This window comes from Channa argus, chromosome 2 (assembly GCF_033026475.1).
Source record: "Channa argus isolate prfri chromosome 2, Channa argus male v1.0, whole genome shotgun sequence".
Taxonomy (NCBI): Eukaryota; Metazoa; Chordata; class Actinopteri; order Anabantiformes; family Channidae; genus Channa; species Channa argus.
Genome location: NC_090198.1, coordinates 21,464,790 through 21,477,234, shown reverse-complemented (window position 1 = coordinate 21,477,234; position 12,445 = coordinate 21,464,790). Strand labels below are relative to the sequence as shown.

The 12,445-nt window shown below is 38.5% G+C and overlaps 1 protein-coding gene across 4 annotated transcripts in view; it reads right to left on the bottom strand.

Annotated features, from left to right (window-relative positions):
* Window positions 1–90: 90 nt before the first annotated feature.
* The window catches only part of dagla (diacylglycerol lipase, alpha), a 30,981-nt gene continuing 18,626 nt past the window's right edge, over window positions 91–12,445 (bottom strand). For 2 of the 4 annotated variants that reach the window (XM_067496353.1, XM_067496356.1), the window contains 9 exons: window positions 12,170–12,250; window positions 11,829–11,971; window positions 10,222–10,290; window positions 10,056–10,128; window positions 9,404–9,612; window positions 8,274–8,400; window positions 4,655–4,824; window positions 4,380–4,397; window positions 91–3,547 (listed from right to left, as the gene is read on the bottom strand). In XM_067496353.1, the coding sequence (XP_067352454.1) occupies window positions 2,452–3,547; window positions 4,380–4,397; window positions 4,655–4,824; window positions 8,274–8,400; window positions 9,404–9,612; window positions 10,056–10,128; window positions 10,222–10,290; window positions 11,829–11,971; window positions 12,170–12,250 (1,986 nt within the window). In that variant the 3' untranslated portion in view covers window positions 91–2,451. The remainder of the gene's footprint in view (window positions 3,548–4,379; window positions 4,398–4,654; window positions 4,825–8,273; window positions 8,401–9,403; window positions 9,613–10,055; window positions 10,129–10,221; window positions 10,291–11,828; window positions 11,972–12,169; window positions 12,251–12,445) is intronic. The other 2 variants (XR_010913789.1, XM_067496354.1) reach the window with 2 other exon arrangements.

Below are 12,445 nucleotides of genomic sequence, written 5' to 3'. Positions count from 1 at the left end.
GTTCATGATCCTACACATACACCAAGTGTGTAAATCTGAACAAGTATATTGGCAGTATGTGTTCATACAGATATGACAAAATTCCATAGTTATTTTCATAGTTCGTAGTTTATTCCATTACAGGCAGGAGGAGGGATTAAATACATTCTCATTGTGGAGCAGGAAAGGAAGGGAAGCAAACCAATTAAACATGGACAAGACATAGCTGAATTATTCTTCTTTCAATATAGATCAATTTGTAAATCTGCCAATAGTTAGAATAAATACCTTTCAGATGAAATATTTTTCTATATGGCAATACTGATATGCTGTATAATAATCGTTATCTCCCTATTTTCTACATGACTCTATTGGAATTAATCTTTTCTTATACATCTGCATAAATAATTACATATAGATGATGGTGCTGTACACATCATGGTGGAAAGTGTTGTAGTGCTTTCACTCTTTCAGCAGTGTGTAGTGAATGACTGGCTGGAAGCAAAGCTATTGAACATAGGAAATTTGCTTGCCCAGCTTTGGTGTATCTACTACTACGGGGACTGGCAGCATGGTTTGAGCATTATCAGACCTGTTGGAACTGTCTGCTGTGAGTGACCACAGCAAATCTTATTCTGTTCAAATCACTATTTTGACTCTAGGCTTGATGGTGGCACTTGCACACAAGTTCACTGTGTGCAGACTGTTCGCCTCGCCATATGAAGCATTAAAAAAAAAAAAAGAACATGTCGTTATGCCATAGCAGAATGTCAAAAATGTTTTCACTCGGACATAAAAAAAAGCTGAAATATATAACTTCTTATATTTGAGGAAAGTCAAAAAACTTCCCACTCTCTCCCCATTACTCAGATAAAAATCACTGACATCAAACCAGTCTTTTGCAAGAACAATGAGGATAATAATACCATCAAATATAGCAATAAAAGTGTTAAAAACATTAATGATAATAAATAATGCAAATTGTGAGCCACCTGTTACACCCAGAGAGATATGGAAGATCATATGCCACATACAGTATTTAGAATTGGCATACGCAATTTTCAAGCCCATTTATTAATTCAGTCCAAGCTCAAGGAAGTTTGAGATGAACCAGATTAAAGGGAAGCAAACACCTTGACGTCCAAGATGACTTAGAGCACCTTGAGAACAAAATAAATAATATCCTGGGACACTGTGATGACACAGTCCTGTGTTATGTCCATTGTGATGACCTGGACAATTAGTCAGTCTCTGAAAGTTTTGTTAATGTGATAATTTCTGGACATGAGCTTATTTATTATAACTTAATGACAAGACTTGTTATATACCAGCCATGCTACTGTGAAATGCATAAAGCATGCAGACCCTGACCTGGGCACATTGCTAAGAGAATGTTACAGTAGTTATGAAAAATGCTGATTATTGTTTCAAACCCAATGTACAGAGTTTGTGTTGTCAAAATAAAGCCATGGCAGTGTTTTAAGGTCAGGATGACATCTTCTCTGTGGCGTTGCTGTGTAACAGTCTGTATGGGATCCAACAGTATGGCTAGGGAAGGAAAAAATGGATGTGTTTAAATAAAGCAATATTCATATACAAAATTACATTTCTTAAATACATTTGGCAATACAGTGTATAACATTTTTTTTTTTGGCAAAAAGGGGATTAATTGAGCAATATAATGTGCGAAGAGTATCTAAATGTCAATGTAAATTGTTTAGTGTCAATTTATCTTCAAAAATAAAAAAAATAAAACAATAAAGTCTTCATGCACTATAAAGAGTAACCAAAAGACTTAAAAACATCCATAGGCGTCTGTAATAACTTTGTCACAATCACAACATTTTTTAAAACACATGACTTCTCACCAATGTAACACACTCTCTTTCTCAAAGTCAATTCTTTGTAGACCTGAGGAACATTTCATAATGTCTTCTCAACTATATTGACTGACGAATCAGTCCATCTTCACATTCCTGATTTTTAAAAATAAAATAAAAACTGGACAAAAATTCCGGAGGTGCTGAGAGTGCAGGAAGTTGTACATCAACCCAGATGATGTGCCTATGCTAACCGCTTTTATAGTTTTAGTTGTTGAATCCCTGCTCAGTTAACTGTTCTCCCCTTAATTTTGTTAAGTCAGGGAATTTTATGTAATGCTGATACGTCCCTACGTGGGTAAGACGACAGTGTTTTGGAATGGCATTGTGAAGCTACAGTTATTTATACTTATCCAAAAGCAGCACAGCCCCCTGGCATGCAGAGAGAGGTATCTTTTTTTCTTAGTCATTGCAATAGCGTGAAAATGCTATAAACAGCGTTCAAAGGGGACACCTGAAGAATGGAAAGTTGGTCAGTCGGTTTCTGCCATCTGATGAGTGACTGCATTCCATTGCATGCATGTACTGTGATATGTTTTAAAATTTAGATTGCACCTCTCAATTTAGGGCAAAGGACACTGGAGTCTACGGTCTACACCATAGATGATAATGTGTTCTCTTCAGGACAGTGGCAAGGTGCAGATGTTCGTAGGGAGTTTATGGCTGGTGGGGCACCCTCACCAGGAGAAAGATCATTCAGTTCCTCAGATGATGAGAGAGGGAAGGAAGGTGACAAAGAGATGCCTGAAGAGGGGTCAGCAGATCCAGCAAAAGTGCGTGGGGGCTTAGGGACTAAGTTTGGCTCCAGTGTTGCTCTGGCCAGAAACTGTTTGTCATCCAACTGCTGTCCATCTCCTAGACACTCACCTTGTCCAAATGAGCCCCTGCCTGACTCTGACTCCCCATCAGACAGCTCCAGTGGTGGTGAGCTGCTACCGTCCAGTCTGAACAGAGAGTCTAAGTACTGGGCAAACTCCAGCACTGCCTGGCTCGGGTTTCCATTGGATAGCTGTGGTGGAGGAGTACAAGCTGCTGGCATGGTCTCCACACTAAACTGGTTCTCAGCTGTATTCCAACCTTCCATTTCTCTATCCAATGATCTAGATCCAATTTGAGGGCTGAGGGGAGCATTAGGAGTGCTCCCTGGGCTGTAGACACCAGGAATCTGTTGATGATCCCCATCAGGAAGCATTTTTGGGTTGGTGTTAGGCTCTGGCTTGAAAGGCTGAGCCAAGACACCCTGGTTCAGCAGAGCTGGGGAGAGGTGTCCACTGTATCGAGGTGTGGCAGGAGACAGACGCATGGGATATTCCGGGGTGGATCTGGATTCTGGTGTAAAGAAGGGCCCAACTTCACCCAGGTGCTCTGGTGTTGCCTGGCAGAGACAGTCAGCAGCCAGTAATTCAGTGCGAGAGCTGAGAGATGGGTTCTCCTCTGGGATCGGTGCATCCAAAGGGAACGGGAGGCTACCCAGCATTGGCGAACCCCTTAATGCAGCTGAGGATCGTCGGGAATCCAGACTGTAGAGGGATTCTGCATCTGAAAGACTCTCCATGACAGCCAGTGGTGCTTTGCGGTCCCTCAGCTCCACTGCCAGGCGCTCCCGTGCGCCACGCAGCACTACAGGGACTGGGGGAGGAGGGCACTCAGAGAAACCATCCAGAGATATTTCAGACTGTGCACATGAACTAGAGGAGAGGAGAAGAAGGGGGTTGAGGAGTAATGAAGGGGAAAGGAGGACAGAGGGGATCCAGAACACACGACAGACATAAAACAAAAAAGGGTTAAAACAACTTACTAAGGGTTCAAGAAGGGAAGAATAGGAAAGTGTTGGAATTTAAACCATATCTACAAACTAGGTGAACATCAGCAAAACATTACAAAAATGGAAGACAGGACAAAGAAAAGAAGAGACTGGGAGGCCGGTAGTTTATCCTTGTAGCTACAATCAGGTTTTTTTTTAAATACGCTGTTGCCCATAAAGTTGGAATAATTTTGTTTTCAGACACATTCCTCTTTATTGCAAAGGCTAATTGTGTTTTAAATTTAACTGTGATATGTTTGGAAGAGATTGATCATAAAGTTTTGAGAAGATATACACTTAATCTATCAAGAATAAATTGCATGGTCACACTGTGAGAGGTAAAAAATATTTTATTCCTACTTTATGGGCAACAGTGTATTTGGACAGTGTTTCAAATTTCCACATTTTGGCTATATATACACACACCACCACAGTGGAGTGGCACACAGAGCCAAAACTAAAAATTGCATCACTGATCAAATTTATATGAACCTGACTGTATATGCTCCTGTATTACCATCTAATAGCTAATACTATAATTCAACCAGCAACACCAGGAGTTCACACTAACTTTTGACAGAGGCTAAACAAGAGAGGACGAGGTGGAAACTGAATACTACCATACGTTGCTACTGCTCTGTGGTCAGGCAGCGTGCATGCGTGCATGAAAGAAGGAAGGACATTATGCAAAATTAGTATTATCATGCTTTGCTTACCGTGACAATGGTTTTTTTCTTGTTTTTTTAAACCATATGGAACAGACAAATGATAGTATTGAGAAAACAATAAAGTGGCAGTTAGTAGCAGTAGTATTTGTTAGAACCGGCTACATTATTAGAACTAGGTATGTTCCGTGATAACCCCTACAGTTTATAAAGTTATTCGCACTATTATATATTAAGGGAAAATTAAACATACAGAGGATCAAAGAAACATTTTTATGTATTCTTTCAGACTCCAGAACACCCACAATGGTGCCTGGTGTACTAACCGAACACTACTGTTCCTGCGGTGGTGGGTTGTAGGCGTCGGCTGCTGAGAAGTTGTTGTTGTTGTATCCATGAACAGGGTCTCTGGATTTAAGTCCACTTCTGTGGGGCTCACCATGATCTTGGCTGCTGACAGCAATGCTGTTTTCCCTTTGTTGTAGTTCTCCAGCACCTGTGGTAAGCACAAAAGGATATACAAATAACTTTGCAGATAAAGGCACAATGAAACAAAAAGAGCACAGATAATGGCAAGTGATACAATAGTTAATGCATTCACAAAGATACACAAGCGCTGTTCTAACCAACTTCATTCATTTTAGTACCAGTCCTCAACAGATGGACGTACAGACATTTCCATTTATTGACAGTGGACAAACGGGATAAAATGTTTCTTAAAAAATAAAAAGAAAAAAAGAAAAAATCCCCCATTCCTCTTCTGTGTCAGCAAGTGGGTTCAGATATGTCACTAGATTAATGTATACCCAGTAGCTAGTATTTTTATACTGCATCAACACAGAGACATTTTTCTTCCACTTGTCATATGCAAAATGATGAATGTATGGTTTTTGGATCACCCTTAATATCATTATAACACTGTATCTATATTTAACTGTATGATAATAATACACCTAATATTATAGTATTAAAAAGAACAGTGTAGATCAGTTACATTTAAGTGCAGTCTAAAGGTGAGTTTAGACCTACTCCAACTGACATTAAACACCAACAATGGAAGGGAACTAACAAACTACACAAGACCTACAGTATAATAAGAAATAGACAGTAACATCTGTATATGTTCAAAACCAATGATCAAAGCACCATCCCACAACATTTTAACACTGCTACTGGTTAAAATGTGAAGGGATTAAAAGTTAATGGTAAATCACATCAACACACAATTACATATTATTGGTCAACTTTAATAACTGGTGAAAGCACCATATGGAAAGAAAATTGGAAATGTGCAAGGATATGTAAACACACAAAAACAAAAATATATTTGACATTGGTACATAATAGGGTAAAACTAGATGGAAAATTAATGAATACTGCATTTCTTAAAGACACAGGTTAAGTTGGCATTGAAATGGCATTTAATAAACGTGTTTAATATGTTTGGGTTAGGCAGATGGTTATCGCTCACAAATGAAAACATTGAATTATTACATGGGCAAATGTAAACAATGATACATGAGGAGAAAAATGCAGCAAGTGTTAAACTATAGCACATATTTGCAGTTACAGGGACAACAGTCAAGCAATCGAAGCTACAAATGGGCTAAGAGTGAAATGGCAGGATCTGTAGCAAAAGAGAAAAATGTATACTTGGAATTCTGTACCATGAATCCCTGCAGCTGTAGATTTTTAGCATGTATAATTTATGACACAGCATTACAAGCTACACAGTGGAAAACATAGAAATTCCAGTTTTCAGTCTTACTAATAAAACCCTTCACTCTTCACAAGCCAGTAATAAGAAGAAAGGACTCAGTGATCAGTCATTTTGCTAAGCAGAGTACTCCACATTTACACATTTGTTCCCCTGTGTTATTCCATCTGCAGCTGATGAGTAACTGACAATTGCTTGAAGGGATTATGATTGAGGAAAAGCTGAATATGTGCTTTCAAAGGGCATAAAGAAAAAAAAAGGCATCCAGACAGAAGCGCTGCAGCTACCGAAAACCCAGCCAAGAACAGAGAAAGAGCAGTTAATGTGGAAGAAATTGGGTTACCATGGAAACTTTGTGAATACAAAGAAAACTTGTTAGCTGAGGAACAGGGTTAGTAAGTTCATGCCACAGCACTTGACCAAATATACCGTTGCTGTGAGAGGAATGAAACAGAATGAAGGGTTGATTTAAGGTAAGCTGGATGATGACTTTCATTTACAAGAGAAAAGAGTGCAGGTGGGTTGGGACACATCATGCAGGGATGTAAAATGCTATTTTTGACTAACATTTAAAGAGATCAAGATTGACATCAAACCCTCAGTTTAACATCAGGCAAAATGTTTCTTATGTTGGAATTTATATATGAATGTATGATCCTTTTCATCTGGCCATTTAGTCACATTATGATTACTAACAATGGCAGTCCATATGTTTAATGACTTTTCAATTCAGTGACAGCAAGACTATTTGGACTGATAACTGTTGTGCATAGAGAGTAATGAGGTCCAGGTAATACTGAGTGCCAAAGTCTATACGAGAGAATCAGATACGCTGTTTGGCACAGATAAACTACAGATTGCATCATATTCATATTGAAAACTGCTATGTGATTTTATCATCTTTGATGGGACAACTTGGAATCTGAGTGTAACAGGAGTCATTAGATAGCTTTTCAGAAAGAGGAGTAACAATCAAATCCAAACAAGGATGAGAATTGGGTGGGCCTGATTTGGGGGTATGTGGTGGAATGCATAATTCATCGGCAACTGAAAGCCCTCTGAAGCGGGGGTTTGAAGTGGGACTGTTGCAAAGTGGCTGAACAGAGACCAAGCAAGGCATTGAGGTAGAAGTACAGTCTGACAGCAGAGGAGGAGGCACAGACTCTGCATCTAAAAAAGAAGGACAAGTAACAGCTGTCAGAGGGACAGAAACGGCCTGAAACTCTGCTACAAAAGCAGTGTAGGATCGGCCTTTTTGGGTGGAATCAGAGGAAAGGGAAGTAGAGTTCATTTCTGTTTTTGAGGTTATGAACATAGTGGTATTGCAGGAGGGTTGATTGACTTCCACTTCCTCTGGTTGCACGTTTTCCTGCACAGACAGGGGACAAAATGGTTCCAGTACCTGCAGAAACACCAAAGAGTATCATACTACAGACTAGGCACAGCAAAGGTGAACATACACCAAGTCAGACATACTGTACAAAGGGGGAAACAAAGTTTAATTCTTCAGCCACTACAAAGTGCAATCGGCAAAGTGGCTCTATAACATGCAAACATATACATTAATACCCCATAATGTTTATAAAGTATATAGAAACACCAGAGAGAACCATGAAACCGACCAGAAGTGAACAGTTCCCATGCTTTGAGAGTGGAGCTAGGGGGAAAGCCAAAAGCTGCAGCAAGTTGTAGGTTATAGATAGGTCACATGCATAAACAGACCACTGAGTCAAACACCTTGACAAGAGTTTAAAGGGGCATACGATGGAATTATTTTACCAGTGTGTTTACAACCGTTTTTTAGCAGTATTATGAAATAAATAACTTTGATTGTGACAATGCTGGTGATAATTATACTGTATATAGCTATGAGAGCATGTGGCTAAATCAACCCTGGAGAGCTTTTGAAAGCTTTACAGATGTGATTAAATTTTTTTAAATAAAATTTTTTTCCCAGCCTGTCTGATACATCATTAATCATGTCTTAATGTGTTTAAGAAGGGATTTAACAAAGATATGTAACAACTACAATATAACCAAATGTTTCACTGCATTAAATTTCTAAAAAGTGGTATCCCCCTTTATGAGCAGTTTGTAATTGAGAATATATGTGTTTTTTTAAAGTTAGATGCAATTCACACATACTAAACATTCACTAAGTGCTGGTGTTAAAAGCCATTCCACATATCCACAACTGATCCCATCTGCATGCACACACATAAACAGACCTTGTTTAGACCCTCCATCACCATGTGGGGCATGTGCTCATTAAGCATGGCGGGTGATATGATGACCTCATCGAAGGCTTTGTTATCGCCCCACAGAGCTGAATAGGTTGGCTCCTCCTGCCCACAGCTACAGAGAGGCAGGGAGAGGGATAGTCTATCAATCATAGTGACAAAATGGACACAGGCATGATGATTTTGCAACAACCTGCCTCACTGTCCTCCACTTACAATACACTAACCCTAACCCAAACCACTGACGTGAATATGTCAGTGGGCATCACAAGATAGGCATCACAATTCACATTTAGAAAACCTTAACAGACTGACAAGACGCTATGTGGCTTCCTGTACTTTTGATTGTGTAAGGAGCAAGAAATGTTTTAACCCAGCTAATTAATCGGTGTTATGCAAATAGACAAATGAATTATGATAACAAAAATGAATGTTTCATTCATTTAACAGCTGTTTTTACCTTTTCATAGCAAAGACATCTCTTATCTTTTTAAGAGATAAGTGACATCCATCTGTTATCAGTAAGATCTTTAAAAGGCCTTGGATTAGAGCCCATCTGATCCAGGATGTGTTTGTTGTTCTATAATAGTGTCTAACAGAACGAGTATTAAAAATTTAATCTCCAGACATTAATGATTGATTTATTTTGCTCTTATAGGTTACTGTACAACATAAAAAAACAGGTAGGTATAAAAAAGATGAAAAAGACAGGTAGACTATAAAAAATAAAATAAAATATGATATTAGATATTATAAGCAGAAGAACAAGTAGCCGCTGTATGACAGACTATAAGCCCACACAGTCGCAAGTATCCAGTGTACACCTTTTCCCACTGAGCTGCCAGTTCTTTTATTTCACAGCTGTGAATCAAATATAGGGTTTGCTTTGAGGTAGCTGTGTTCATGCATCACTTATACAACCACTTGACCATTTTTAAGCCAGAGCTGTGTGATAAAAATACATGTTTTGTATAAAGTTGGCCGTATATGAATTAAGGGCCAACACCACTCAACTGGCAACTGATCTCAGTTGTCAGTAAATTCTACAATTTAAAAAACAGCATTTGGGGATATAAATTGAAGGATTTTTCCCACAGCTTTTACATCAATTTTCTCACCATGTCTCTGGAGGATGGTTGTGCACCACGTGAATGATCCTGCCAGGAGGATAGAGGGGGGTGGAAGCTGAAAGGGCAATGCTGAGGTCACTGGGGTGGAGCCACAGGCGACTGCTGGGGGGCGGTGCTGGCTGAGACTGAGGATCATCATCTTCAAGTGGAAGCTCTGATTTCGGGATGCATTTGGTGCCTCCCGCAATGATCCTCCACTGATAGAAAGAAAAATCTATTGTCATTATCCATCATAACATATGTATTTAAATGTGTCTTTATACTTTATCATGGTCTTCTGCAACATCCAGGGGTTTACTAAATGATGCTTCCGTTACAACAAAGAGAGCTGCAGGGTTGGGAAAGATTGTGGAAAATATTTAATCACAATGCAAAGCTTAGAAAATGTAGCAGAAGTGGGACGCAACTAAGTTAATGCTGGAGATATAGATAGATGAAAATATGTTGGATTCCAATAACTATTTAATAATTTATTAGCATTTGTACAGTACTGGAGCTTTGTTTTTGTTGATAGTACATAGAGCATTCATATAATTGCAAGACGGCACAGCTTGTTCTTGCAACACAATCTCTTATTTCTTTCTGATGGTTTCATAGTACAGATGGCTTGTCTGAATGTCTTCTGCAGATTTTAAATCACCTTTGGCTTGGCACTTTTCTGTAGGACTTCCAGAAGATGGCGCCGGAAACCCTCCAGTTGTGAAAGGCCAAGTCTTGAAGAGAGCAAGGGCAGATATGTTTTTTGTTCTTAAACTTCAGCAGAGTGTAATCAGCTTTTTCTGCACACACAGTATCAGAATATATACCTTGGTACCAGGTCTTTCCCTAATACCACAGATGTGACAAACTCTTTAGAGTACTCCATGGCATCCTCGCTGGGTAAAAAAAAAAAAGGAGGAAACAAATTACATAAAGAGAGTAGAGGGTGTTAATAAAGAAACGATTCCAAATACAATAAATACATTTTTTGTTTTATACCAAAATGCTTAAAATAAAAAAGTTACATGAAGTAAATACTATATATGTATAGTATATGATCTGATATTACATCATATATTTAAGAAACGTGTTTTACTATGTGCACACAATAATTCAAATCCATGAGTACATTTAAACTCTGGTTGATACAATACTGGAAACGATGGACACAAGATAAGATACACTTGTTAAGAAAAAATAGAATCTTGTGTCCCTGCATCATTTGACCATCCCTTATACTATGTGACACAACATATACAGGTGCAAACAACAGCTTTATTACCACTTTTGATTTGCATGTGAGCACATTATCAAAAAAGTGAACAAATACGATTTCACAGACACAATCGAGGATGCCTCAACCACCGGTCCCATGTGTGAGTGTGTGTGTGTGTGTGAGTGTGTGTGTGTGAATAACTGAATGGGAATCAACATTTTAAAGTGCTATACAAGTGCCAATTTACCATTTACCAATTAAAATAAGTGTATTATGAAAATTACACAAGAAAACCTTATAAAAGCTTTTGCTGACAATAGCTTCTGCTTGATTTCTAAGGGACTTGATGGGCTAAAGCAAGTGTACAGCACAAGGATTAAACAGCAAAATTTTTCCTTTATGGCTTATATAATGTCAGTGACTGGAAACAGGTTCCCTGGAAAGGAACTGATGAAGTGTACCACTGCTACGGCACACACAGCATGTGGCAAAAACAAAACACACAGAAGCCATCATGCTGTGTTGCAACTGTACAGTGGGGGGTAATAATGGCTAAACGGGGCCCCTTGTATTGCCTTCATCGCACGCATTAATGCCAATTTAATAGTTTTGATGCCAGAGTATAATATCACAGTGAAACATTGACTTATGGCTTCTTGATTCTATTATAAATGGATGTCCACATATTACTTTAATAATTATATTATTTCAAGTCATTGATAAGGAAATTAGTTAAGGGTTACAATAATTATCAAAGCAAAAAGAGAATAATACACCACATAGCAGTGCCCCAGTAGCCTAATGGTTAAGGTGCATACTACATAAGTCTGATAAAAGGTTTCCTGTCAGTTCCTATGCTGGCAAATAGAGGCGGAAATGGCATAAAAAATTGCTAACACTGGCTTGATTAATCTCAAGTGTAAACACGGCATGGGCCATTAGTCATTAACTGAACATTCGGGGCAGATACAGATACGAATTTAAAGTAAACAGTGTCTGGTATGAAGCAGTCAACTCAGGTTAAACATGGAATGGAATGTATAAACATATGCAAGCACAAGTGATGCATGAAAGTGGCACATCTTAAAAACCTCCTGTACAAAACAGTCCAAGAGAATGACTGATCTTGTATAGTATTTATAATTTTTTTATACATTATACAAATATTGTATTTATACAGTTTTTGTACACAGCATAAACACACAAAGATTGACTCACCTAAGAAGGCCACCAGGTGGAGAGTAAGAGTAGCAGTGAAGTGTTGGGTACTGAGGTCTCAGCAAGAAGGAAAGGATAGCAGCAGTGCCTGCACCAAGGGAGTGCCCGACTATGACCAGTCCATAGTGCATTGTGCCTTTGTTCTGTGAAAGAAACCCAAACTCATTACAATTAAAAAAAGCACACTTTGGTACCACAATGATTCATTAGTATTAATTTCAACAAACGGCCTCTTCTATTTGTTGCTAAATTAATGTAATGCAAAGTGCAGAGTACTGTACAAATTATAGAAAATATTAACTGAGCCAGCCATTCTTTATACAGTATACTGAGTCATGTACCAGGTCTCTTCCAAAAGCTTGTGACAAAATCATTTCCTGCTCCAGTTTCTTCTTAATGTATTCTGCTGAGTAAACCATCCCCTGAGAATGGAAAGAGAAGGGAAGGGATTCAGTTGAAAAGCAGATGGTGAGAGTGAAAATAATACAGACAGGATGTGTCAATCTCTTATTAAAATACCCATAACAATTACATAATTATTAAATGAAATGACCTTTAGAGTCTGAGATAATGTTACTTTCTGAGAATTAAAGCTTGGAGAAAAAAAAAGAATTCAG